This window comes from Rhipicephalus microplus, chromosome 10 (genome assembly GCF_043290135.1).
Source record: "Rhipicephalus microplus isolate Deutch F79 chromosome 10, USDA_Rmic, whole genome shotgun sequence".
In the NCBI taxonomy this organism is placed as follows: domain Eukaryota; kingdom Metazoa; phylum Arthropoda; class Arachnida; order Ixodida; family Ixodidae; genus Rhipicephalus; species Rhipicephalus microplus.
This window is the reverse complement of record NC_134709.1, coordinates 16,455,549-16,483,224: the sequence shown is the minus strand read 5'-3', so window position 1 is coordinate 16,483,224 and position 27,676 is coordinate 16,455,549. Positions and strand designations below refer to the sequence as shown.

The following is a 27,676-nucleotide window of genomic DNA, read 5'->3' as shown; positions in this document are numbered from 1 at the left end:
TCGCTGCCATCCTCGCAAGCACTTTTTCTGTATACCAGCCTATACCGCTTCTGGTATTGGTGATACGTACATGTCGCTGTTGACTTCGTTGCGCAACTGTACGCAACTGGTCACATAAACGTCTGCAACTCAGATATTACGTTCGTCATGTGTCTGTGTGGGCAAGACTTGTGCTTATCTTTAGTGGAGTTTCGTGAAATATCACCCAATGAAAAGAATTTCGCCACAGTAGCATTCAATCCCCACTCTTCGGACAGGACCGATTCCCGTGGCACATGGTATCTGGGGAATTTTTTTCCCTGTTTGTTCTGTCTTTCTTTCCTATTCTGCGTAGTTCTCTTCTTTATCTTTTTTGTGCGCCTTTTTGCTTTCTATTTATTTGTCGCTCTTTCTTGGTCTATCTATTTTTCTAGGTCCCTATTCTCTTCTCTATATTTTCTGTCCCTTCTCTCGATCGATTTTTTTCTTCCTTTCTTTGTCTATGGCTTTTATTCTCTTTACACATCTCTACCATTGTAGTTTTCCTTCGTTGTATCGCATTCTTGATCTCTCTGTTTCCAACGCGTTCGTTTTCGCTTGAGACTGATGACACCTACAGTGCACGGTGGTGGGGTTTACCCGATTCCTGTGGCGCATAGCCACTCAAAGAGCCTTCTAGGGGCATGGCTGAAACTGCGGCGACATGGAGCAGCTTCACGGGTAAAAAATAGGATCTAGCAGAATTCGTACATGGGCTCTCTGCGGGGCAGGTGAGTATTCTAACGCAGAGATACACCAGTGCCTGAAGTGGCTAGCAAAAAGACCGTATGTATAGGCGTCATGTCGGGCAAGCAATGAAGCGAACACACCTAATACAGCGTTGTAGGCATTTGAAACGATAATAGGGCGTTACACAATGCGTATTGCTCACAAGTGGGTGGTCTAAAGCTTCTGGACTATTATAGAGGGCTCAACCTTAACTCTTCATATACATCCGTCCGATAAAGCGAGAAAGCAACTTTATTGAAAATGAACTAACCCCAGTATGGGTCCACTACCTGAAAGGAAGACGAGAAATCAAGGCCTAGCCATCAGACAGGCCCGAAAGTTTCAAGCGTCCTCATAGTGCTTTCATGGTGTCGGAAAGGAGTCCACCAGCCACTCCTTTTGAATTGTGAAGCACAGCGAAATGCTCTGTAACGCCCTACACTGCAAGTGTGTAGTGAGTACCCCGATTCTCCGCAAAAAAAAAAAGAACAACGGCATCAGGGCCGCAGAAATAATGATGTTTGACACAGTGAGCACCTTGCAATGTACCGCGTGGCATAACGTTTCCAATAAATACACTGGAGGGAACTCTGGCGTTACTGTCTATGGGAGCTGCAACGCACGGCTCTTCAGCCAGCATGGGAATGATGGGTAGTACACAAGATTGTGCGATCCCCGTTCTTTCGGCTCCGTTTACCTTCGCGTGGCTTGAAGCCAACTTTGTCACGAGATGTCAATCAACGAATGTTCAGTAGTTGCGCTTCACCACCTCAACTAATTGGGCTCACCAATCCAAATCGGCTCATGCAGTTCACGACGTTTCGTTCTTTTATTCGAAACGAAACACAGCCACAAACAAAGCCACAAGTGCGTTCAAAGTCCGCAAGCTCGAAAACTAGTCAAAGTTGTGTACCACCCATCATTACCATAGTGGCTGAACGATCGCAACGCCAGAATCCCCTTTATAGTTAATTTTGGGAAACTCTTATGTCTTGTAGGAGTTGTCCCAAGGTCGTTTACGGCGGGTGGAGTCCAGGAAAGCCGCTGCTCGGCCTTTCGCTGGGAATGTTCTGCGCGTTTCGCGTGGGCCTGGTTGTTTATTGTTGAACCTAAGTCCGAGTATTGAGGAATTCGTTGTATTGAATGAAGACGCATACTCTATTGGACGTCACACTTTCACGCTTCTTTATTGTTTCATCTTAAAAAAAAAAGAAAACGTAAAATCATGGCAGTGAGCTGTCGTTGAAACGTGAGATACTGCGAGCTTCCCCGTGGACTGCTGCCGCTCTTTTTTCATCTAGGGAGAATGTTGGTGGCAGGATGTTGGTCCTTTTTCTTCGTCGCCTACTTGAGAGCAGCCTGAAGGACGGGGTAGGCTCGGGCACGATGGGCAGCGCAGTGATTGCGCGAGGAAATGAGCCTCTTAGTGGGCGGGCGCTTGGCACTCGGGACTGGGCACCACGTAACTCTTGGCGAACTCAAGAGTGTTGTTGTAAAGGTGGCCGTCGGGCCCGGACAGCTCGTGGTTTCGGTCCAGGTTGTAGTCGCCGCACAGGCCGCACAGCTTGCCGCGGTAGAATGGAGCGGTCTGCAAGGAGGCGAACGTGACACGTTAGAGCGACATTTTATGGAATCAACATAGCCGAGTCAAGCAAAAGGCCTGACGTTTTTTTTTTCAAGTTTGCAAGCCGAAGCTCCTAGACAAGCCGAAAGAGGACATTCATGTTCCGAAGATTGTGCAAAAAGTGTTACAGAAGAAACAGGGGCCTTAACGAACCGCCACAAGGAAGAATACTTTAGCCGAGGAATGCGACGTCAGGTAGGAAGGTTGCCGTCATATGAGTGGTGGGACAGTCCTGCGATTCTTGTCCCTAAATTCTGGCATGCTTCAGAAAGCTAACACGGTACGACCGGTCTGAAGACAATCTTGGCTCGAGCTAAGCTCTAAGGAACATATATGAAAAGATGTGTGACGAAATAGTTGGACGTTGTACGCGCGGCATTCCACCCCCTTTTCGTAGCTGGTCTCTGAAATAGCATCTGTTGCGCAGTCGCGCATTAAAACCACGAACTACGAAGTTAGTTATCAGCAACGAGCCAACTCGAAAGAGCTTCGCTAAAAACAACCATGTCCTTGCCAGTTGCAACCCTATACCCGGGTTGGATAACATGGCTGATGTCTGTTAATTCTGTGGATAACATGGCTGACGTCTGTGATCTCTGCGCGTCTCGAGTTCCTCGAGTGAGTGCCAGCGGCGGTGACCATGTCACAAGAGAGCCAAAAATAAAGGCGGGTTAGTAAGCGGATGTTTTCATTACGCCCACAGCCGAAGGCCACGTTGATTCGAATCGCTCGGCATTCAACGTATAAGTAGTTTGGCCTTCCAGGTTTCCGCGGCAATGCCAGAACATGTGGTGAAGTGGATTCTGTAGTTGGGATGCAGCTCAACAGAATGCTGTTCACGATCTGACTGCTGGTTTTGGTTGCTGTTCAAGCTTTCCTTAATGCGATAGCACGTCCGTTTGGGTCTTATCTGCTTCTAGAAGCCGAGTGAGAGTACTCGCCTGGACGAAGAGAAGGTTTCCGTTGAAGGTCAGGTAGAGTCCGTAGGGCTTGGAGGTCACCTCGAACCACTTGTCGTGAGTCTTGACTTCGAAGAGTTCCACGTCGTGGTCCGTGTGGCTGTAGGGACGCTCGGGCGTAGCCTCCACCTTGTTGCCGTCGACGCGCACGATGAGACCGGAGTCCGCGGTGACGGGCAGGATCTCAAGCTTGGTCGTGTGGATGAACACCTTCAGAGCCTGTAAGTTTGCGGTACATTAAGATGGCATTGTGACATCACAGTAAAAAAAATAAGTAAATGATGGCATAAATATGTGTCCACGAACGTGCGCAATGAACGAGGCTTAATTATGCGCTTCCTGGTTTCCATTTCCTAATGCTTGTAGCAAAGGGTAGCACCACGTAATCGTACGTATCTGTTTATTGATGTTTCTCTAAGTGAGCAATAATTAAGGCAGTTTCGTACTAGGGATGTCAAGCCTTAAGGAAGTGTGAAGCTGGACGACTTTCTCTATTTCTCATTTCTTTTCTCTCTCTTTTCTCCTCACGTCCTTTATTTTTGTCCTTTTCCAGTTTATATTTATTTTTACCCCTCTCATTATCTATTTCTTTCTGTTAGCCTCTATTTTTTTATCTCATCTCTTTCCCTACCTTTCTATTTCGCGTTTGCTTCCTATTCTTTTCTGTTTTTATACGTGGTTGTGCTTGCGTTACGCCAGGTGAACTAGTTCTGCTTTTGGTGATGATGATAAGTGATAATCAATAGGGCGTTCGAAGAAGAAGAGGAAGAAGACCTGCTTGGCGCTAAGCGATTACGACTGCGTATACTACAGAGAGCCTTGCGCACTTACGAAGTGTGCTGTGGACTCCATTGATTCTCAGGTGCACGGGCGCATACCTTGAAATATATGTCGGTTTTTTCAAGAAGAAGGGGGGGGGGGTGGAGGACCTTTTCCCCTCTCCCAGAGAAAAAAAGTGTTCAGCTTGTGCTAAAAAAATTTCCAACTCACCTTGGTGAGCGAAGGGTTGTTGGTGGAACGGGCCAAGATGAGGAACCTCTTGTTGGGAGAGCAGTCGCGGCTGACCACCTTGTAGCAGTCAGTCTCGGGAAGCTTGACCAGGGTGCCGTCGAATGTGCGCAAGCTGAGTGACTGCAGGTCGCAATACCCTGTGGAATGTAAAAACAAAAAAAAATGCCGTTGAAACGATTAATGCTTTCTTTACGAACATTTAAAAATATTATAGATATCATTCTTGTTTTTTTCTGAACGTCACCGCGTATAGAAAACTGCTCTTGTCAATGGAACTAGGTTTGCAGTTCAGTTTTGTGTGGGTACTTCTCTTTGTAATGAAACAATAATTGAAATGGACTAATGGAGACATCCGCAAACCTAAAACACTTTGGGGACATGACTAAGCTTCATTATTTCCACCGTACATAACTTGCCATATGAAGAGTAGTTCTTCAGTTCGATACATTATCCTGCATTCACCGGTCGCAATTTTGTCAGTACGGCAACTGTCAAATAGCCGCATAGCGTAGAGTGATATGAGAATCTATTGCAATGTGCTTGTAAACAACTATTCAGCTTTGAAGAGATAAACATTTCTCGAACACGAGGGTACCGCTGGGGCCAAAGTTTCGAGAATCGGTTAGTCTTTTTTTTTTTTCTCGAAGGCTGCGATGCTTCAAGTTCCAGCATTGCGGAAAACAAGGCCGCTTGCCGGAACGGTACTGCGGCTTCAGCGCCACCGCGTTTCCAGAATATTTCATCTCCCTAAGCGTCCACGTTCTCCTGGATTACTGCCCTATATGTAATACGCGTTGGGTGCTCGCGAAATGAGGCGAGCGTTCGTGGGGCGTCGAACAAAAGTTCGCAGAAACAAGGACTCACTGTGTCTGTACTGCTTGGCGTACTCTGCCATGTTCGAGTAGCCGAGCGACGAGAAAACCCTGGGTTCGAGCATGTGGCTGAACGTGGGCACGCCCCAGTGCCTGTAGTTCTTGCCGTCCTCGGTGGTGATGACCATGTCGGTGTGGGGCTCTTCCTTCAGATCCCACCAGGGAACCTGAGAGACGACGTGCAGCTTGCCGTTTTCGCCGGTGAAGTGGGAGCGGATCACGCTGAAGAAGCCGCCGTGTTCTGGCTTGAAGGCGAGGTATTTGGCGTGCACGGGGAATACCTTGTCGAACAGCTGGTTGAAAGGAAAGAAGGCGAGGCAAAAGTTAGGTGAGCTTTCTTAAAAGACGACGGTCTTTCTAGGGATACTTCAACGCAGAAAATGTCAGTCTGCCCGTGTGTTTGCTTGCCTGTAACACAATTCAATGCCCCGGCGACAGTTTGAGCCCTTGCTCAACGCTCAGCCATCTTGATTTGGTAACTGCGTTCATCGTTATGAACATTTTTTATAACAAAAAGCAAATATTACGCCTTTATGAGGCGTAAGGTCAATACGCAAGTATCACGTACTGTGTTTCTTTATCATAAAATGCATATAAATGTGCGATTCCGAAGACCGTAGCGTTTCTTACGCTGCGCTGACTATGCAGAGCTATGAACGAAAAAGCGGGCGTTTCCCACGCTTTGCTAAGACGACACGGTGCTGCCACCTACCAGTGTATCTGCGTTTTACACAAGCTTTCGTTTCTCTACTGTACTGACAGATGGCGTTCATATCTGACGCAGTGCCTGCAAACATTTTTCGACGACATTTGCAGCCAAGCACGCAGATACGCGGCCAATTTTTAACTTCACATTTGCTGAACAGCTCTGTGTCGAGCGCAATATCTTCGACCTTGACCGTATATTTATTTCTCTCCTCCTTCGCATCCGGTAGGCAGTATACAAATGTCAAAATATGGGCTTACGAAGCCGCTGCACTTCCATTGGTAAGCTTTCATTTGTGACTGAATTGCGGGAGTCCTGTACGTATGTGTATCTGACATGATGCTAACTTTTCGAATGTGCTTCCTCCTATTTGTCGCTACTGTTTCCACACTCCAAGGTAGTAACACTTGTTCAGCCTTTTCTAAGACCTACAACTTACTTAAAGATTCGTTTTCTTTTAACTCGGTGTTTTACATACCAAGATATCTTGAGGTTGGACTGGGCCCGGATGTCAAATAAAAAAAAGTTAGAGACGTCGGACGTACCCTAAGGAACCGTGGATACCAACTGCTTCATCTGAAACAATCCACTACGGCGACATTTCGTGCAGCGGCTGTGTTGCACTTAAATGGTTAGCCTGGATTTTGCATGTATTTAGGGCTACATGCTTCAATCAACAATATGTGCCTCTCTAAGGCCATACCTCTGTTTTTGTCATTGCATATCTCTGTGCCCTATTCGTACTGTCAGGTTTGAAATCTCAATGTCGTTTTTTGGGTGACTTTTGCGTGTTTCCCGTGAAGCTCGACTCTCTCTACGGACCTGACTAAAAACATCGACCTGTAGGAACTGCCAGTACGTGATGCATTGACGGGAAACTGCGTCACGTAGTACGTATTTCATGTACTACGTGACGCCAACAGGCAAAATGTGTTCCACACTCGCCGCAATGGCAACAGGCGGCGCTGATTGGTGCTCCCACGGTTAAATGCACATATATACCCCATAAAGTGGGTGGGGGTATTACCGCCACCGTAGCTCAGTGGTAGACTATCAGACGCGTTGTTCGAAGGTGACAAGTTCAGACCCTGCCGGTGGCCAGTTATCTTCCCGTCCCCTTTTCTTTCTTCACATTTAGATTACTATTACTTCGAATAACATCCACTATATTTCTCGTAACATCATTGTCTTTTAGTCGTCATCAATACTGTGCCTGACAAGGAGAATGAGCCATCTAATTTACACTTCCTTCCTTCATGCAAGTCGAGTGCGTTTGAGTCGCTCCCTTACCGGCTTGTAGTTCTTCCATTCGACGTCAGCGGTCAGCTTGGCAAGTCGGCTGGAGTGACGCATGAACTTCAAGCAGTAGTAGTTGAAGGGGATGCCCTGTTCGCGGCCGGCCTGGCACTTCAGGGCCATCCTGTGGAGGCCGTTGTAGCGCAGGTTTCCGGTGATGGGCTTGCCGGCGGCAGCGTTCACCAGCTGCGCCTCGTCGCTGTCGGTGTGCGTGTACTGGCCGTGAAGGTGGACCTGTTCGTTCGGATGCAAAAAAAAGAAGCGCGAGCACGTTCATGCGTGACTGGCTGTGCGCAGGATCACTGTTGAAATGATGTAGCTTTATTTTGCTTTTGTGGCGAAGAAGGCAACCGCGCTTAGATACCTAGCTTAGACCCCGTCTCTGTAGTTGTTTGAATCCTTATACTGGATCACTGAGCAATGAGTGTTATCAGTTTTATGTATTCGAAAATCGTCGGGAGCTTTCTCTTAAAACACCACAGACCCTTGATTCTCAGGTCATTTTCTAAGCATGATATATCGGGTAACCAGATGATGAGCATGCATTGAGGCACCACCGGTGCGTCACTCCCTGCTTTCTGCCGTACACATTTTGTTGAAAGTTCACCATTGGTTTTAAATTTCTATCAGATTCTACTTACGCTCGACTGGCCCTCATCACAGCTGCTTCCGTAGTGAATGTCGAGGTCGGCGTCGATGTGCTTGCCCTGGTAGAAGGTGGCCAGTTCGTTGACGCGTGTCCAGTCGGGATGGGGGAACTTTGCCGTGGCGCCCAGGCAGATCTGCGTGAAGGGGCGAAAGTGAACGAGCAGGTGTGAGCAAGTTTTGTGAGTTTTTGTTTCCCGTATCTCTGCCATGTTTCGCTTTCCTTAGTGGCGGGAGACAGGAAAATGCATGATTGTTCACGAATTGTGAGCTGAGTAGTTTACGCTGTGAACAATATTTGTGAAAATAATTTTCTGATATCAACAATAAAAATACAAATTGATATGCACTCGTTCAAGCGCTATCTATATGACGAAACGTTCACTGTCTCTCGAGCAGTAAATTGATGAAGCAGGATGTCAGATTGAAACTGGCATCGCGCGTTCAAGAAACTGCCAAAGGCAGTTGAACGATACTTCGACATGCCAGATCACAATTTATATGAATCTGCAACCAAGTGAGGTTCAAGAATATGACTGATGGTAAGATGCCAGTCTGCAATAACAATCCCACACATCGATGCGGATGAAATTGACTCCACAATAGCATCAGAAGAAAAACATACAGCTCACCTTAAAACCTTCGTTGTCGTTGCTCCTGAACGGCGTTCGCTCGTAGAAGAATTGGAACTTGTGGTTGAATAGGTCGTGGTTGAAGGAGTACCTCAGCTCGCCGGCCACCTTACGCTCCTTGGCGTCGCCCTTGAAGTTCACGTTGAAGTTGAGCACGTGGGTTGAGGGCACCTCGGGGTCTTCGCCGATCTGGTCGTTAGCCTTGAAGTGGCTGTGGCGCTCGTCGTCGGGCTCCAAGAACTTGTAAGCGATGTCGATGTCCATCTGTGCACCGAAAGCGAGTGTGGTCGTTTTACCCGCTGACCGCCGTTTGTAGGGTGTAACTCCTGCCAACTTATGTTGTCGTGTAATGTGGGTAAACCACATCCCTAGTAAAATATTAGGGAGCCTATCGAGTTGTTTACGTATCGTGTTTTACGCATAAGGCACTGTATAGAAGCCAGCAGACTTGGGCGGAAAGCGCTCCTGATGGCTAAAGCAGCTTCCGAAACAGTGGGCGCTCTGCAAGGCAACACTGGACAATCGACTTTGTTAAAGTGGCTAGATATAACTAACCGTATTCGTTCCGTGACGTTACCGCTACTGTCGCCAGCATAGTCTGGAGAAGACGCCTTCTGCATTCTAGGAAAGTATGTTGACTTCCGCATTCTTTCAGTCTCGGATCACGGCCCGGCGAAATGCTTGCATGTTGCAGCTCTCGAAATGCTAGAGTGCGTTTCACCGATTTATTTTTCGAATGTTTACGGTAATGAAATACGACACGCACTTTCGTAAATATTCGGGTAATCAGTGATGTTCGCTTTTTTTTTTTGCTTTCCTGGTGCTGAGTACTAAGCCTAACTGTTATGTCTACTTTGGGTCGAATCTGTCAATGCAGCATCAGTACTTCAGAGGTACGGAAATTGTGCCGAATCAGGATAATCTATGCGACGATAGCTTGCGGTGATACCAGTTATACGGACATTCACGTTGCCGTTGGCGTGGTGTTCTGTCTTCGACAACCCAGTTCTAACACGGTTTGCTCTCTGCAAATCTCACTTGTGTCATAGGTCTCTATAGCGTTGCTGTTAAGGTGGAGCGCGTGAAGACCCACCTCCTTGGTTGGGGAATCACCGGCAGGCTCGAAGTAGACCTTGACATTGCGGGGGTGCCAGTGTGGGTTGACTTGCAGGTAGTAGAAGCGTTGGCGCCAGTCCATTTTGTGGTAGAACTCGTCCATCGCTTGGCTAAGTCCCCTCTTGACCAGGTGACCCTTGACTTTCATGGCCACGCCGAAGATCTCGCCGAAGTAGTGACGGTCAAACTGCATAGGGAAAAGTACAAAGGCTGAACTTCCAGCGAACTGCTTCACCTCACAACTGGCCGCATAATGTACTTTGTTGTGATCACCTAAACCATATAGTTGCTTGTATATTCCTCTCATTCCGCGTACGCTTTAGGTTATGTGCAGCGAAATTTCTTCAAGTCTTTAAGAGTTTCCTACGATGCTGTCAACATTCATATGGAGTTTTCCTTTTCAAAAGTATTACCATTGTGTGCCTAGTTCATACAGTTCACGTACAAGAGCGAAAAGTACATGTTGTCGGACTGGATACAACGTCATCCAGCAAGGATTCTACAAAACAAATCTGTTTATGATAAAGCACCGAGGTTCTAGAGGCTTGCCAGTGTGGCGGTGCATATTAGCACTCACTACATGTGCGGCTTTTATGTTTAACTGAGGCTCACTACCGTAGGTACGAGCGCGGGAAGGAGAACAGGAGGTGCGCCTCCCCCATAGTAATCGAAGAGGGAAGAGGGACGCCAAGTCCGTTACTCAGTGGGTCCTTTCTCGTCAGTGTGTAAAGTGCAATGTGCACTTCAAACAATGACGACGTTGGTTTGAAACCACATTGGCGGATTACCACAACTTCTGTTGCGTTCCGATCGAGATTTATATACTGTCCACCTTTACGGTCCAAAGTCGGGGAACAAAACTTTCCTTTTTGTGATCATTGCGAAGATTGTATATCTCCGTTATGCTGTCACTGGCTCGGGGGTCCGGGGGTATATGAGGGGCTGTTTAGTGGAGACTCCCTGCGCGCACTTTTGCCGACGAGATTGTTCTCACCTGAAGAAGTTCGTCAGGGCGGTACAGAGGCTTTGCCTTTGCCGTGAACTCGGCGATGGCGTTGCTGTGGCTTCGGGTGAGATCGTAGGGCGTGTTGAATGTGAAGGGGTGGAAGTGATGGTTCATCGCGTTCCACGGCAGGTGCAGGGGACGGTTGAGGGTGAGCTTTCCTTCCAGTGGCGCAATGGTTGCCTTCAGGTCAAGCGGCCAAGAGACGACGGTTCTGGCATCGTATCCAGAGCCCAGGGACGACCTGCTGTAGGTCCACGCGAAGCCGACCATCTGCTGCAGACGGGTCTCGTACCTGTTTAGGCGAAGAAGAAAGCCGCAGCAGTCCAGTTTTTTCTTCAAGTTTACTTGGCATTAGTTGATCTGTGGTTATGAATAACGGCAATGCTTCGGCAATACCGCAAATGCCGTGAATGAAAAAAGCTTTGCCGTAGACTATGGTTAATCCGTCATGAGAGACGTGCGACTGGTTAACGGTGCCCTATTGCAGTGCGCAGTGGACCCGTGTCAGAAATTTTCAATGGGTTAATGCTGGCAATGATATTTTTTGTCTTTTCAGATCACATGTGACTGCATGTCTCAGACTGTGCCCTGTGAGGGCAAATTTTATGTAAAGCGCCATCGGTGTAATTTGGTTTAGTGTACCGAGAATAACATAACACGGTTTTAGAAAGCAAGACTATTCGTTTGAATAGCCAAACGTGGCATTCAATTACAATTTCATTGAAATTCTAAGGACATTGACAGAACTTCTAGAGACACAGACAGAACTTCTAAAGACATAGACAAAGTCAACAAAAATGGCAGTGAAATTCACATATCGATTTGTGTAAGCGAAGTGAGCTCACAGGTAGTGTCGCTTGATGTTCAAGTTAATCTCCGCGTTGTCGCCGTGGGCGATGTCGATCTTCTGACGATGTGCGTAAACGAAATCCGCCTGCTTGAAGTCAAAGAAGACCGGCACGCCGAGCTCAGTGGGGTGGAGGTAGGTCATGTCCTGGCTGATGTAGAATTGCTTCTTGCGAATCTCCTTGCCCAGAAGCTTCTCGACCGTCTTTTCAGGTGCACCTGTGAACAGGTAAGGAACGAATTGGCTTTAAATAACCACCGTCGGCTGGCTTGGAAAACTTCACGGGCAGTATACACTCACACCTCGACCCAGACATGAACAGTTCTTTCGAACAGGGTGACAGGTCGCGACTTTTTATTGGTCAGTGCATTTATTCGCGTTAGTTGAAAGATTGGAATTATGGCAATGGCACGATGGCGTATGCATACACTCTTGTCTTGTACTGCCGGAGCAATAAAATGTCGGCTTTCGCCGTTGGCTCATACCTTCCCGTGTGTCTTTCTTTTGATCACAAAATTTGCAATTGAAGCCGTGGTCCGCACGATCGTCACTTCTGTTGCTACGGCACCTGTGTTTTTTAAATGAGTTAGCTTCTACCTTTTTTACGTATGACATACGAATTTGTGGATATTACACTCATCGCTTAGCGCTTGCGGTGAAACCGGGGCTTTTTCGCGTTATCTTTCGGGCTTTGGTATCTTTTGCCCTTCATCACTACTGCGTAGCCAACTGGAGATTCCCAGTAAGGCTTGCTGTCATCTCCTTGCCGTAGACATTCGGTATCTGGCTTGTCAGTTGATAAGTCTGCAGTGTTCGAACACTGCGTTTTGAATTGGCTTACGTGTACGAAGTATTACCGGGTCAATTAAAAAGTGACAGTGCACGGGGCGGTTCGTCCTTACAGCTTAACGAGAAGAGCGTACAAGGATTAAAGGCTGTCCCTCACGAAAACTCCATGCATCGTTAATGCTCACCTTTTCCCTTGACAGCTTCGAAAATGCTCTCGTCGAAGTCCCAGCTGTCGACCGCCTTTCCGAAGAGAGACAGGCTGAGGCGGGCGTACACTGGATCGTACTCGCGCTCGTGGATGTGAAGCTGCACCGTAAGCGAACACGTTGGTCGACTCTTATTATCGGGTGGAGGACGAACGTCGCAAAGCCAGTTAGTATTAAATCCCACATCTTTCCTACGCCCCGCATATATCGTGGTTATCCAGCGTGTATCCATGCGCGCTTCCGAGAGGGTTGTTCAAACGAGCTTATATTAAAGTGGTTTGAACTGCGCTAGAAACACGGACAGCAGAACGCAGGAAGACGACATGGGAGCCTTGTCTACCCGTCTCTCGCATTTTCGTATTCTGTTCTCCTTGTTTGTATCGCAGCTACAACTATTAAAAACATGAGCATCAACTAACTAGCCCAACTTGCTCATTTTTCCAAGTGAGCTGCAAATCGTCTGATAGGCAGCTCAACGAAATAACAACGCTCGTCTTCATTTAATCTTTTAGATCGATACGAAGTATCTGGAAACCACGCAAAACATCAGTGGGAATTGCTAGCGCTGACTTCTAATTTCAAGTATAGAACCATTTGGCTGGCTACTGGAAATACCCGTTATAGGTGTCCACGCCCATAGCCTTCTTTACACTGCTACAGCAGCAGAAGGGACGTTAAGGGCGTTGTCGCTGACTTACGGCGTCCTCGATCTCCTTTCGCTCCTTGGCCGAGGCGTCACGCGGAAACCGGCGGCGGCCCATGAAGTTCCACAGGCTCTTGGACGATCCGGGCTGCGGTCCGACCAGGCGGTTGAGCAGCTTGTCCAGGCCCCAGCTTTCGAAGGAGAAGGCCACCGTTTCGGTCGAGTGTCCGGCCACGTAGTCCTTCATCACGATGTACAGGTTGCGGGGCAGGTAGCTGTCGTGGGAGCGGATCATCTCGACCAGGGTCAGGCCGCCGTAATCGTACTTGGCTGCACGAAAGGAACGAAGGAAAGGGTTACACTACGCTACACTCTTTCTTCTATACAAAGGCGAAAAACCCTGTAATACACTTTGTAAGGCATCAAGCTATACAACATTGGACCAGACTCTTCTGCAAGACATAACGGTCGTCAGTGTGGCAGGATAGCATCATTTAACCGAGACGTTCTAAGTCGATTGCAATGTTCTTCCCACCTACACAAGGTTATCCCCAAACGTGGGGTTTCCTATTGCCTCCTGGATCGGTCATTCTCAACCGGTTGGTGATGTAAGTATGTGACGTCATCACGTGACGTGGCGATAATCTCATAATGTCGTCACAGAATTTCTCAATCTGTTCCGTCACGGCGAAGTCACGTGTCGTAGCGTAAGAGCATGACCTTGTGATTCACATAAGTCACGTGGTTTTTTGTACCACTTCATTCGCCTGCCGCGTTTTGCTCAATAGGACGTGCAACGGGGCAGCTATTGCTATCGCGTCTGAAAAAAAGTGTGTTGGTGCGTTGTGAGGAAAAACAATTTATGTAGCCAATCAAAATCAACGCGGGTTACAGCTTAAAGGGACGCTAAAGGGCAAAATGCTATTGCGCGTTTTAGTAAAGTACAATTTCACAATCCTGAAAACGCCACTCTTACGGTGACACGACGAGAAAACGCGCGAAAAGAAACTGCGGGTGGAGACGCCACCTAGAGATCTCGCACTAAGCACAGTGACTTCATCAATTTTTGAAGGCGTCTACTGGGTCAAACGTAGCTTCCAATCGATAAAACTGAAGTGCATTGTAATCTACGGGCACCATAGACTTAGCATATGTAGTCTTAGAAAATTTAATGGAGCCAATGTCGCGAAAACACGAAAAATACATTGTGGAGTTGCGTCACACGTGGAGAATTATGGCCCGAAATTTAAAAAAATGAAACTTCGACCTTTATTTCCTGCACTAAAATAAACTTATGATGGTGAAGCTCATGAACATTTGACTCTCCTATGATCCTCAGTTAAAAAGTATTATGCAGTTAGAACCACGAAGGGTTTACATACAACCCATTGAGGTTTCCATACCCGGGTTTGACGATTTTCATACGAAATAGTAAAGTTTTCAGAGTGTAGTTTATGAATCTAAGGCAACTGATTGTTTCCCTTCAGTGTCCCTTTAACGTTCGTAGCTGCATTGAGGACGAATGATTGAATATCCGTTAGCTGATCTTTGGCGTGACTGAAGTCTGAAGCTTAAGCTGAGAGCCCATTTCTTTGATTTTATTTCTTTCTGTATCACAATTCTAATTTGAAATGAATTTCTGTGGCCGGCGTCTAGGAGTACGTTATGCATGAAAACATGATTAAAAACGAGTCTGATAAAAGAAAAGTGTGCCATCATGAGGAAGCTGTCCAATACAAGATGGTAAAATTCAGGATTAACGTGTTTAAAAATCGATACATAGCAATGCCAATTTTATAGATGCGCTTTATAAAAGCCTTCTGATTTACTTAGATATCTGAACACTAGTTGTTGGTATAGTTTCTTTGTTTACATATCGGTGCTGCAGTTCAATACAAGCTCAGTAATCTCGCCTGCACATAACCAGTAGTGTGCTAAGTAATTTCGGGGGAATCTTTTCACTACTAAGCTGCTTGGTCAATGGCGTTTAAAAATCGTTCTTACGGTTGTATCCCGAAGAGATCAAGAGGTGAGACGAGGCCTTGTTTAGGGGCTTCCTGAATCTTGGGTTGGTCTCCCACAGGGGCAGCACATATTTCAGTTTCTGAGCACTGCGTAACAAAACAGAAGGAAAAAAAAAGTACACTCATGTCACCGTATTGTTTCCCATATTTCTTGCCACACAATTAGTAGGATTTTTCCAAAAAAATTCCAGCTGCTCTAATTGAAAATGGGTGTATCATTTTTGCTTCACTCTGCTAACAAACGCACTCCATGATACCCAGAGTGTAAAACTTGGCTTGACGCCGCGCTTGCTGTGAACATTGTTGCAACGAGAATACGGGAACCAGCTGTGATCATGGGATCAAGTTAGGCCACAGCGTGGAAACAACGTTCGAATAAGGTTCCTTGCTCTTTCGGCAAGTCCTTCGCCCTTTTGGTTAAACTCTGGCTTCCAGAGAAAGGACTGCAATTATGATTAGAATGATTAGTACTGCAATAATATCAGTTATAAATGCACCTTTGTAAGTTTTACAAACGTTGATTTAAGGGCGAATGCTCGAGTGGCAAAGCAAGGACCTACACACAAAATAGTGAAACTAACTACGAGGTATAGTTAGCCAGTTAGCTCACAGTGATGTGGCGGGAAATGGACAAATTATAATGACAGAGCACATCATACGCAACAAGCATGCTTTTTTTTTCTGCTGAAAAGGCCGAGGTAAGGGGCAGTGTAGTGCCGTCCGGGTGAAACCGAACCACAAGTCCAGACGAGTTCCGTTTAAGAATTTCATCATTTGAAATAAAAAAAAAAGGTTCTGGCATGGCACATCCATGGCGCATTCTCGCTGTTTACACCGGCGGATTTCATGTATAGTCGTAATCGAGACCCATGAGCAACTTCAGTGAAAGGTGCCGTTGCAAAGGCGACCCTCGACCCTTGCGTCATTGCGAGCGATGCTTCCGCCGTAAGCTGCAAAGTTACGACACAGCGACGTTCAAGCGAATGGTGCCGCTCTTCGAATGCCATTGCAAGTACTACTCACATCGCCTTGTGGCAGGGGTACTTGGAATTGGCCAGGGAACGGAAGGCGCTGACGACGAAGGCCACGACCTGATCGCTGGGGTCGGTCAGGACCTCGAGAGCGATGTGGCGCAGGACGAACAGGTCCGGGTTGGTCATCACGTTGACGAGGAAAGCGGCGATACGAATCTCGCTGGGCTCGCTGGTGTTGTGGAACACGGGCAGGGCGATGGAACGAGCCTGTAATCGAAACGCGGGAAATGTCGTACATATATGCCCGCATTTTTAATTTCCCGTTCTGACTTCGTGCTCGATTTAGGCTAATATGATTTACAACAAGTTGAGAAGTAAGCCATTCCACAATTTTTTGCGTTAGGCTTGTTGGGAAGCGTCGCACACAATGGTAGTGCCATCCCATGAAGCTTGTGGTTTTCTCAGTCTTTCTTGTCAATTTGATGCATAAATGGGAGCTTTCTTTACTTGATTTAGAACGAACGTTTCGAATACCCAAAATACCATTGGCCTGTGATCACCGAAGGTCCGTTATAAAGTGATTAAAGCCTTTCAGCGCTTCTTTAAAGATGTCGTTGTCGGCGATCACTACTTGCTTCATTACTGCATGTGTGGACATTGTGCTCATATGTGCTAAATGTTAGTGGCATGTGTTCAAGCGAGAACTCTTGAATTTGTCCACTACAGTACTACTTTATTTTGCTCAATTTTTATTTTTATTTCGTAACAACCGAGTGAAAGGGGGCAGCCATCGCCCAGAAACCGCGGCGATTCCCTCATTGGACTACAACTTAGTTATTGATATTGCATTGTAGGAATTGAATCACCCAGAAAAGTCTGTTACATCAAGATTGTTTCCGGTGTTTTTCTGTCTTACGTACACAACGTTTGCTGACTGCTACCAAGGATATTAGTTCTCGCAGGCGGACGTACCAATTCAGGGTGTAGCCTAGCGGCCTGCTTGAGGGCCCACAGGGCTGCCATCCTCTTGGGTTCGTTGGCGTGCCACTTGGGGTAGATGAAGCGCTCCAAGTAGCGCAAGGCCTTCCGCGTGCCGAGGTTGCCGGCCGAACGAATAAAGACGGTGCTCTCGTACTCGGGCTCGTTCTCAATGTCCAGAGGTGTCACAGAGTACTGCAGAAGGAAAAGGTAGTACGACGGGTGAGACAACTCTTTCCACTTTTTCAGTTCCCGTTATCAACGGCCTTTCAAAGAACCGAATCCCAGCGTCCGGGCACTTCGAGCGAGGCATCCAGGCGCCTAAAATGAGACGCCTCAGATGAGGCACCTCAACGAAGGTGCTGCAACACTTCTTCGAAGAAACGAATATTTGTGACGACTATACTGAGCGGACAAAAGTTAAAAGTGAGCGTGTTTTTTTTTCCTGCCCATTGGAGAACTTTTGCTCTAACCCATGTAGGACTGTATACATGTATATATGCTATTGTTTTTTTTCTTTTCTCCCCTTCATCCCTTCCTCAGTGCAGGGTAGCAAACCGCATGTGCGTCTGGTTAACCTCCCTGCCTTTCTTTGCATCTTTATCTGTCTCTCTTTCTTTATTTGTACTAATCAAGTGGAAAGGGGTAGCCGTCGCCAAGTAACGGTGACAAAAACTCCTTCGTTTATTTACTATTTAAAGAAAAAAACAAGAAATTCTGGCGCTGAACTGAAAAATTCCTGACATTCACACAAGAAAGAACTTCCTGGAGCTTGCACTTGGTCGCGCAAGTTGCTCCTTCGAATACTCACGTTGAACATGTGCGAAATGAGCTCGGGTGCACAGAGGCCATGGTCCTTCTCGTGCTCGTCGTGGGCACGCTTGCATCCCTTGCCGCCGGCGATGGTTGTCGCGGCAAGCTTGCACGTGGTCCAGATCTCCCGGTGGCTCTTCACGGCCTCGGACTTGCACGAGTCCTGCGCAAAAAAATGGTTTGAGTATTATTTTCAAATACGCTTGTGAGAGAAAGAGAAACCAAGAAGGAAAACGGGAAGGTTAGCCGAGCTAGGTTCGGTTACATAAACCAAGCTTGTTTAAGCAAGCTTGGCTGAGCATACGTCAACGACAGGGATGGTGGCGCAAAAGCTGGATAACGGCACCTTGACTATAGTCCCACGTCCCCGTTAAACGCAGGCAGAAACATGGCTAAAACGCGCCATACATGCACTTGTAGCATCATCAAAGAGATGGACAGCAAGTCGAAACAGAAAGGAAATATGGGAGTCCGTCAGTTGAAAAAGGTAGGGAAGATATCCTTGAAGCATTGTGGAGGAATTCACTGCAGTAGTTGCAGTAATGTGTTTTTAGGGACAAAACGTATCGCATCGTTAATTGAGCGTCTGAGACAGCATTAAGACATCATGTCTTGACTGCCCTCTTGTGTCCGTGTTGGCGTGCCCTGCCTTTTTAACCATTGTGTTCATTTAGTCCGGTATCTCACTATGATCCACAAGTTAAAGAAATCTGCCCCGATCATGTCAGCCGCACAATCTGAGTTTCTCTGGGAATAATATACTTTCTTAGTGTGCAGAACGTTTCGGAATTTCGGAAAAGAAGTCAGATAAGACTGAGGGTGTGCTCTGTCGTATATGATTTCTTTTTTTAAACGTTCTGTGCACAAAGAAGGTATACTCCGTTTAGAATGCAATACCAAACATCCCAAGTAGCCACCCTTTTGCCGAGCTACCCATTATCAATTGGGCGTGCCTAGAGACATAACCCGTTTGGCAATCATAAGTGGTTTTTCGGGAATGCGAAACTTACGGCGATCTCCTGGAGCAGGGCAGGGCTGACTTCCTTCAAGTTGAGGTGCAGCTTGTGGTAGAAGCTATCGGCAGCGTCGGCGCTGAGTTCGTTGCTCTTGATCAGGTTGAGGCCGAAGGTGACGTGTGGGTTCAGGCCAGCGGCTGCCAGGAGGTCCAGGAATACGCGTCTGCGATTGGTATACACCCGAGACGAGCCTTGTCAGAGTGCGTTCATTTCTGTGAGTGGGTAATTTAGGTAGCGAGAGATGCGATCGCTTTTGTGTGATTGTTCTTTTCAAGCCTTCACAGCCTTATTGTCCGCTACAGTGCAATATCGTTAATGCTATTGTGCGTAACACGTTCAAGGCTAATAAGCCCCTCCCTCCCACGCCTCATGGACCAACGTTCAGTAACACCGATGTATATTGATGCCTTTAATCAGACAAAGTGACTCCAGGAGTGAGCTTTCACTGGTGTTTGTAAAACGCAGCTTTACATTTACAGTGTGCTGGTTTAACGGGACACGAAAGCCATCAGTAAAGCTACATTAGACTGATAAATAATCCACGAAGGAGAGTGGCTGTGTTAAACGTCCCCGATATCTTCAGACGATGCGTCGTCGATGTCTGTCGTGATTAAAAGCTTATACCGTGTCAAGGCGCCAGGGTGTAGTGGGAACCGGGACTAATTTATAAAAAAAAGCACGATATTATCATTCTTAGGGTGCAATCACGCTTATCAGTCCGTTTTCAAAGTTCTCGAGAGTATGGCCTTTGATGTTACGCAAAAGTGCAACTGACAATTTCTGCAGCGGTACCCGTCCAACACTGTAGCATACGAGCAACCCTAGTGGCAGATGGTCGGTTCTCTAAACGGATCCCTAATTCTCACCGCATGCTCTCCTTGATGTCCTCTGTGGTTCTCGAGGGCATGGCCTTCCATTGTGACACAAGAAAGCGACAAGTGACAATTTTCGTATCGGTACACCTCTAACACTGTATCATATATGATTGAAGGAAAGTTTAAATTTAAAGGCTCGTTTTCTTCGTTGGACACAGTAGTTATGGGAACTAACAGACAATAACGCCAGGGAGAGTATAGCGGTTGTTATGAGAAGTCATTGTAATCTAAAATGCACTTTTACATTACAATTACAACCAATATACGTTCCCTGGCATCATTGCCTGTTAGTTCCCATTAATAGTGTAGCACATTGGCAACTCTACTGGCAGACCGTCGATTCTCTGAAAGGACTCTCACCGCATGCTCTCCTTGACGTCCTCTGGTGCGGTAAGCACGTGGTTCTGGTAGACGTCGTTGATGTCCTCGTAGCTGAAGGTCAGGAAGTTGTGGAAGAGCATCAGGAAGAGCAGGCTACCGCTCTCCTTGTTGTCGACCTCCTTGATGTCCTCGTCGGTGTACTCGAGTTGCGCCAGCTTCTGAAGGCCTTGCACGAACTGCGGGCATCATAAGGCAATGTTACAGTGGATGTTAATGCACGCTGACTACCCGATGTTACTGCGGTCAGCTTCAAAGCGCCGTAGCATTTCCAGCTCGACTGCTACCATTTTATCCGTATTCACAATGAAATTGGAATGAAGCGAGTGCTTTTTTTTAAAGGGCAGGTGATCGGTGCAGAATCATATACGCCTTCAGTAGACAATTAATGTTGCGCCTTTATGTTGCGCCTTCAGAATGTTACGCCGTCATTAGGGGTTCTTAGCTTTCGCCATATTCAGGTATACGCGAAGGGTTTTTCGGAATACTAGTTTACCGGAAAATGGTATTCGAATTTTGTGATGCATAGTTCAATAACTATTGGCACCTTTGTTTTTCGCCTCGCGTTTTTGAAAAAGAGTTGTTTTATGACGTAACTATTTTATCGTTTTCCCGCTGCCACAAAATTTACGCCAGCATAGATGTAGAATTCGCTGCGATTTTGGAGCAACAACTCTATGCGGGCCTGGTTCATTTCGGCCCAGGCAGATGGCAGCACCCTTTCACGTTTACGCCCGTGGAGTCCTGCACAACGCATACTCAATGTTTCTGGACAAGCTAAAACTGTGTGTTGCCGCTTGCGTTAAGTGAACGCGTATTCGCAGTTTACAAGAGGGCGCGCTTACGTCTTCCTTGTTGGGAGTGAGGCCGAAGTGGGCCACCAGGCGGTTGGGGTGCTTTAGCTGCTCCGGGTTCTGCAAGTCGTGGGTCTCGGGGAATTCCTGGGCAAGGGAGTGCTCCTTCTCGCCACCATCGGGCAGGGCCGTGTCGGTGGTCGCGGCATCGTGTGCCTCCAGGAGGTCGAGGGTGCGGCTGCAAGAGTTTTGTTTTGTTTTTTCGCGTGGGTTTAGATGTGGATTGCCGCGGATGATCCCGTTAAAGCGTCTTCCGAATTGTGACTTTAATGGAGGTAACCGTAAGCGATATAGTTCGCGATTTACAAGAGCAAAAAAAAAAAGGCCGTTCCTGCCGAGATCGCATGCAGCCTGAATTTCGTTCGTGATAGTAAGATAGTTATGACAGCGTGTTTAAGCATAAACACTGCGGGTAAAATATTTGCGAAGTCTGGTCAGTGTGTGTTCCTTCTTACTGTTGACGCACTGCAATGGTAGTTTATTTGTACGCGTCGGCACTAGGACTGGTGTACTGTTACGTTAGTTTTAATTCCAAAAAAGAAACGACAAAGAAAAAAAGAATGAATATTTGTACCTCTTTTAGGTGAGTCCTAACTTGTACACGTGTATGTCCGTCCTTAAATAGACTTGGTAATTCTGTTTTGCTGCTCGCGACTCGTTCACGAGAGCATAATTAACTCGAAAGAAAGTTGACCCGTCTATTCAAAAAGAATCGTATACAGGAAAAATCAGCCAGGACTCAACAAAAAGAAAAAAAGGTTGAAAGAATATGTTCTTTGTCAGAGTACGAGTAAACAATGCCTGTTTTCATGCCCGTGAGCGCGGAGTACAAACGGCATTCCGCGGAATACTCACTTCAGGATGACGTGGAACTGCTTTCCTTCGCCGTGGGGCTTGAACAGCTGCTCCGACTCGGCCCACGCGTGGCCGATCACGTATTGCTGGGCGGTTCCCTTCAGCTCGTAGTACACCTCGGAGGTGGCGGTGTGGGGGTTCTGGGGAGAATGAACGAATGTTCGTTTCAATGACTTCCGTTTCGGTCGTGCAGATGACGCGTCCATTTTCGCACGTCTCTGCATCAAGGCTGAATTCGTGGCAATAGTGTCATGATTTGTCAGACGGGTGCGGCTTCGTGAGGTTGTGATGCGGGTAGTCTTATGTGGCAGTGATTGCCGTTTGGGCTTCGCAGGGCATTAAGAGCGCTCAGGTATTGATGTGCTATAGATATGTGAAACAACAATTAAATAGAAATAGGGCCAGGAACAGTAATGTTCATGGCGCTTTTCTGTTTTCTTGTGGTCAATAAATAAAATGGATCAGTTTGTTTTATTCTGATTGTCTATATAACAGGAAATCGAAGAGATTTTTACATGTCGACGAGCACTCTGAAGGCGAACTTTCGCCTTTTTGGGTTTACAAGGAATCTGGCTTGCGTTAGGACAAGTTGGGTTTATATCCTATTGATAGAATACCCCGTGTCAAAAAGTCTCGTACGACATATGACAGACACGTCCAATAACCCAATAGGCCGATATGAGAGAACGCATGAATTATATCCGTTCGCTTACGACATTATGGGATATACTTGGCGCACTTGGTGTATGAACATTTCTGCTGAAATGTATCTGAGAAGTCTCCGTTAACGTAGTTTCCAAATGTCCTGATAGATTTCGCGAAAATAAAAATGAGGAAATCGTAAAATATACGCCCGCAGAGAGTGATCGGAGAGGCTGTTGTGCCTTTCGTTTTAGTTGGCCCTGTTAGCGAGCGGGAAGTATGCACTCACCGTAGCCACTTCCTTGCATTTCAAGCAGCGCTTGCCCTTTTCGTGTCCGTAGAAGCTGTAGTGGTGCTGGTCGCACTTTTCCAGGTTCTTCACCTTGGACACCTCGATCCCTCCGTGCGCCTCTTCGTGCACGATGTAGAGCGTGTCGCATGGCCCGTGGAGACCATCCTAGAATAGAAAAATTGAGGGGCTTGAAAATGGCCCTTAACCACTTCCCCAAATAATTGTGGGATGACCAATCAATCAATCAATCAATCAACGAAATAGTGTTTATTCAACGAACTGAATACAAAAGTGGTTACAAAATATTTGGACCATTAGCCTGTGTGGCTAGATAGTGGTTCCATCTAATACATGAATATTTTTACATATCTGCAGCAGAGGAGCACATGATATAATTATGAATCCTTATACAAGTTTACTCATTGAATAGCTTCAAAGGTACATTATATATAATGAAACGCACATGACGGTAAATACGAAATTGCTGCTAAGTCCAAAGTACAAAAGTAATAAAAAAGAACTAATGGCATTACTTTTCCAAGCAATCGGGAAATGACCAATCTATCAATTAATCAAGTAATCAATCAATAGTCAGTTTTGTTTACCACTTCAGGAAGTAGCTTTTAGTGTTTGGAGTTTATTGGCATGCGAATCAATTGCCAATGAAATTTCTCAAATCGTTCAAGAACATACCAAGTTACAAGGACTTGTCGCATTCTTTAAGGGCTATTTTTCTCGAGTGCCACTCTGGAAACTACGCAGGGAGTTACAGTAAAATTACGTCAGCTGGAGAGCAAAGTTACGTCAGTGCGCGTCATCGTCACCTTGAGCGCGCATGATGAAACTCGATCGCCCGCTGCGGTTCCTGGTCGGGCTATTCTGGCTACTGTATAATGTTAGCCGACGTCGGATTGCGGCAAGGGCTCGTGGTGTCTCCTCGTGGTAATTAGTGCTACTGATTGAAAAGCCATTTTCGATCTATGTCACATACTGGCCAACACGCCGTGAATGCTCTTCATGTCAGCCTTGTTTATGATGCCGATCGACTTAGGATTGGGTGATTTTTTTTCACGTTTCGACTTACCTCCTTGACGTGGTACTGCTTGTCATTGTGGTGGTCGTTGCGACCCTTGACCAGGTCCAGTTGGAAAAGGGACAAAAGGCCCTTCTTCAAGTTTCTCACAAACAGCGGCTCGTTCTTGCCTATCACGAACTCCTCGAGCTGAAATCGAATTAAAGGAACACGGTTGTCAATGATGAACGCCAACTGTAAGCTCAATCAGGCGACGCAAGACCACTTACTATATGCGCTGTACATGTAATGAACTATCTTCGTAAAGAGGCGTGCTTTGAAAAGAAAAATTCAGAATCGAGTATAAAAGTAGTAAAACTATTTATCAGTAAATCGGTAACCAAACGATGTTTCAATGAGCTCATCTGGCTCTCTGGTCTTTTTCTTTGGTTGTGTCATCCTGAACAGTGGTGACTATCCCTTCTTTCTCTTATTTATTGCTATGTATACAGTCCAGAAAGCCCGTGTGGCGGCTTTGAGGAAAGGCCTTGACGTTATTCAGTGGGAGACCAAAGCCCGGGTGGCGTTGAACATTAGAAGACGTTTAATAAAGTTGTATCAATCAGTCCATCCATTCACCTATTCATCCATTCCTTTTTTTTTCTAAAAATTTTTTATCTGATTTCAGTCTTTACTGTGCTTTGTTTTAATTTTGGGGCTCGCAGCAATCCAGTACAGCAAGCAGAGCATATTTTGTTGTTTTACTTAGTTACGAATTTTTAACGAAATTTCCCCCGTTTAACCGTTTCTGCCCGACGGGGTCGTGCAAGACCAATGGCGCATATCACTCGCGCACCAAACTGCGCTAAATTTACTGCGATATACGAAGTTAGGGAGGAAACGCGAAACGAAGTGGACACTAAATGCGGAAACTGTGAACTGAATTTAATGAGAAAAAAAAAAAAGCTTGCCGAAGGCGAGAAGACTTCGACGGCCGAAAGACTTCCGAAGGTACTAAGACACTAAGCTCGCCATTGCCGTATACCTTTCCTTCGTCGAACTTTGCGGCGAAGGGGTGCTCCAGGACACCGGCGAAGTTCTCGTTGGCCACGTAGTTGAACTCGTGGTGAGCCACGTCGATGTGCTCGGAGTTGAACGAGTCCGCTTCGAAGTTCAGCAGCTGAAAAAAAAAAAAGAACAGTGGGTGAGGATTGAAAGGGATGTCGTCATCGTTCACTGTAAGGGATGCTCACGAGCGAGCGATGGCGTTATGTGCTTAGTAACAAGCTTTTCGCTTCAACCACGCCCGCTGGAAGATGTACATCTTGAGGGACAGTGCTACAGTATCAGAGTCAAAAGTTTCGGTTGAGCGTGTGCGTCTTAATTGGCTAAAGGAAGTACCTGAAATGGCTCCTATACGACGTTCAATGATATCATCGAGTTAACGCACTAGCGGTCTTTATTGCCTTGTCAATCGACTGCCGCAAGCATTCTTTTCTTTTTTTTTTAGAATCCGCCAAATATGAGTGAAGTAACGAGTGTTTGTCGATATAGGTATCGCGCTGGAAGCCACACTTTGCAAAGGGGGTGGAGGGGGGGTGAGTGATGAGCAAGGGCTACGTCCCCATGCCAGCGTTTTCCTTCAGGCACGCCTCATTTTAAGTGCCACCAAGAGCGCTCTGGTGTACAGGCTGGCGTGGGCATGTCGCGCCACACCGCGGCGGCCAAGGGAACCGTGCACCTCGCGAAGCTCAAGTCAGCCAGTGGTCGTGTCTATGTGCTTCCGGATAGATGACGCAATTGATTTTAAGTAACGCCGACTCATTTAGAAGAGTTAAGTATTCCTACTTTGCTTGGAAATTTATTTACAGATTATTTCCCGTGTGCTGCTCTGTAGTATCTGGCTTACGTGTTCGCGGAAACTACGGCTACACATCAGCAGCGTTTTCTGACATTGTTCGAAAAACGGTGCCGAACTCCCTTAGGTGCTTCTTATTTGTGCAATTGCGCGTCGCTGTCGTTTACTAAACAATTTAACGAGCTCGATTACGCGTTCAGGCGCCAGACTAAAACGGTACAGCGACGGTTGCAATCAAGGCAGCTTACAATGTTGAGGCGCTCTTAAATTTTTGACCTGTTCTTCATCTCGCCGCTATTGCATTCCAACGCGTCCAACCGCATCGTTGGTGAAGTATTATGGCTTGCATGTAGTGGCTGTTGTCATCTATACATATCACGTAATTAGGTCGAAGCTCCACTGGTCAGGTAACAGAGAGAAAAAATGATTGGGGCAATGGTCTGAGCAGTGTTTAATTTTCCGTAGTTCGGAAAACATATGTCTTGTCCCTTCTATCTGTTCATAAAAGTACGGAAAGACTGACCCATGTGCCTGAGTATTCAAGTAGCGATAGTATTAGCGTGAACATATGCTGCTGTATGCAATTTCCTTGCACCCACGCCTTCACTGGCGTGATGGCTGACTTTCATACCGCCTTGCCATGACCTATGAATTTCGAATTCCTTTTTCATGTTTGTGCTGTTTAGTTCGCCTTAGCCTTTGCAAATTGATGCCGCCATTACATCTGCACGCTGTAAATTCTTTGCACAATGAACTCATCGCATGCACATGTCGCGTTGAGCTAAGGTACAGTTGATGGACTACCTTGAAGTGGGTTCCATCGGGCTTGGGCTGTAGGACAAGTCGGCTTTTGAAGGCGATTCCCGACGACTGAAGGGGCTGCTCAGGATTTTCGACGCGAAGTGTTCCTTTGTACTTATATACATACTCCTTGCCGACCTCGAAGCCTGGTTGAAAAAACGTAACAATAAGTTACACGTTTGTTCGGCTCTCAACTTGCGCGAAAATATCTCAGTCTTAGTGAAATAACAATGCGATGCGTTTTTCCACGTCGTTGGCACTCGTTTTCGCACCGCGGACTCGTGAACAACCGTGTCTGCTCTAGTTAATTGCAGCTAATAACACGAATCAACTGCAGATGACACTTGTGATTGGGAAGGAAACACTTGATGGCCGTGTGTGTCCGCATTTCGATCTGCTTTGAATGCATATTAGCTTAGATTTGTATTGGACTAGCAGTGGTTGAAAGTTGTTGCTTCCTTTAAAAGTATAGAGTCGTGTGCCAACTGTGTCAATGTTCAATTGCAGTTGGGGTGTCCGTAATGGAAAAGGCGTTCTTCTTTAACATTGGGCCGTTTTTTACACCAAGTGGGTTATCAAGTACATCGTCGTGCGCATGAAACAGTCATAAAACATCAAGCCTGCGAACAGTTGCGATCAAGAAACTGCAGTGAGGGGTTGCCGTGAAAGATATACTTGTATTCTCCCGCCATTTAACGTGATCCCCGTCTTTTGACTGAATTCCAAGAGTTCACTTGTGAACCGAATGCAATGATCACGTCGATTCTGTCGCTCCAACTCCGTTACTTACGAAGGATTATTCAGGATTGTCGAGCATCTGCTTTTGAGGCAAACTATAGCCGTAGCAATGTGATGCACAAGCGTTCGTAATTGGTCACCGTCGGTTATTTCGCGTAGTAAGGTCCACAAAACGCTCAAGAAACCTCCTCGTGCTCTGGAGTTGACCTTCTGCAAACATTTCAACGTCGCACAACACTTGAGACGCGCAGCTGCTTGCCTGCTGTTTGCTCTTTGCGCACTTTAACCACAGATAGCATGCACACTCGAGAGTTACGTGAAAGAAGAAAGTTCCACTCACCGGAGGCGGCCGCGACGAGCAACGATAACCAAAGAACCCTCATGTTGTCCCTTCAAGAACTCGCTTCCATTCCAAGCGGAGCTCTAGCCTGCGAACGGCCCGGGTCCGCCCTTAAGTACTGCTCTTG

At 46.7% G+C, this 27,676-nt stretch overlaps 1 protein-coding gene across 1 annotated transcript; it reads right to left on the bottom strand.

Annotated features, from left to right (window-relative positions):
- Nucleotides 1-1,908: 1,908 nt before the first annotated feature.
- On the bottom strand, nucleotides 1,909-27,676 carry LOC119180739 (vitellogenin-6). Its single transcript, XM_075875114.1, has 25 exons — nucleotides 27,550-27,676; nucleotides 26,475-26,617; nucleotides 24,858-24,992; nucleotides 23,885-24,022; nucleotides 22,798-22,965; nucleotides 21,867-22,006; nucleotides 21,003-21,189; nucleotides 20,140-20,336; nucleotides 18,899-19,067; nucleotides 17,887-18,051; nucleotides 17,070-17,270; nucleotides 16,147-16,364; nucleotides 15,104-15,210; nucleotides 13,155-13,429; nucleotides 12,436-12,556; nucleotides 11,460-11,679; nucleotides 10,603-10,906; nucleotides 9,586-9,795; nucleotides 8,493-8,756; nucleotides 7,857-7,997; nucleotides 7,210-7,449; nucleotides 5,206-5,506; nucleotides 4,321-4,478; nucleotides 3,313-3,549; nucleotides 1,909-2,335 (listed from the first exon to the last, which is right to left on the bottom strand). Exons 1-25 carry the CDS (start codon nucleotides 27,590-27,592, stop codon nucleotides 2,171-2,173), a joined length of 4,647 nt encoding a protein of 1,548 aa, XP_075731229.1. The 5' UTR covers nucleotides 27,593-27,676; the 3' UTR covers nucleotides 1,909-2,170.

Excerpts from the sequence above, each read along its gene's own strand:
- LOC119180739 (XM_075875114.1), bottom strand. The coding sequence starts at position 27,592 with ATGAGGGTTCTTTGGTTATCGTTGCTCGTCGCGGCCGCCTCCG. Across the intron at positions 21,190-21,866 it reads CAGTTCCACGTCATCCTGAA|CCGCACCCTCGACCTCCTGG; the intron begins GTGAGTATTCCG and ends AAACTCTTGCAG. Across the intron at positions 12,557-13,154 it reads GAAAGGAGATCGAGGACGCC|CTTCACATCCACGAGCGCGA; the intron begins GTAAGTCAGCGA and ends CTTACGGTGCAG.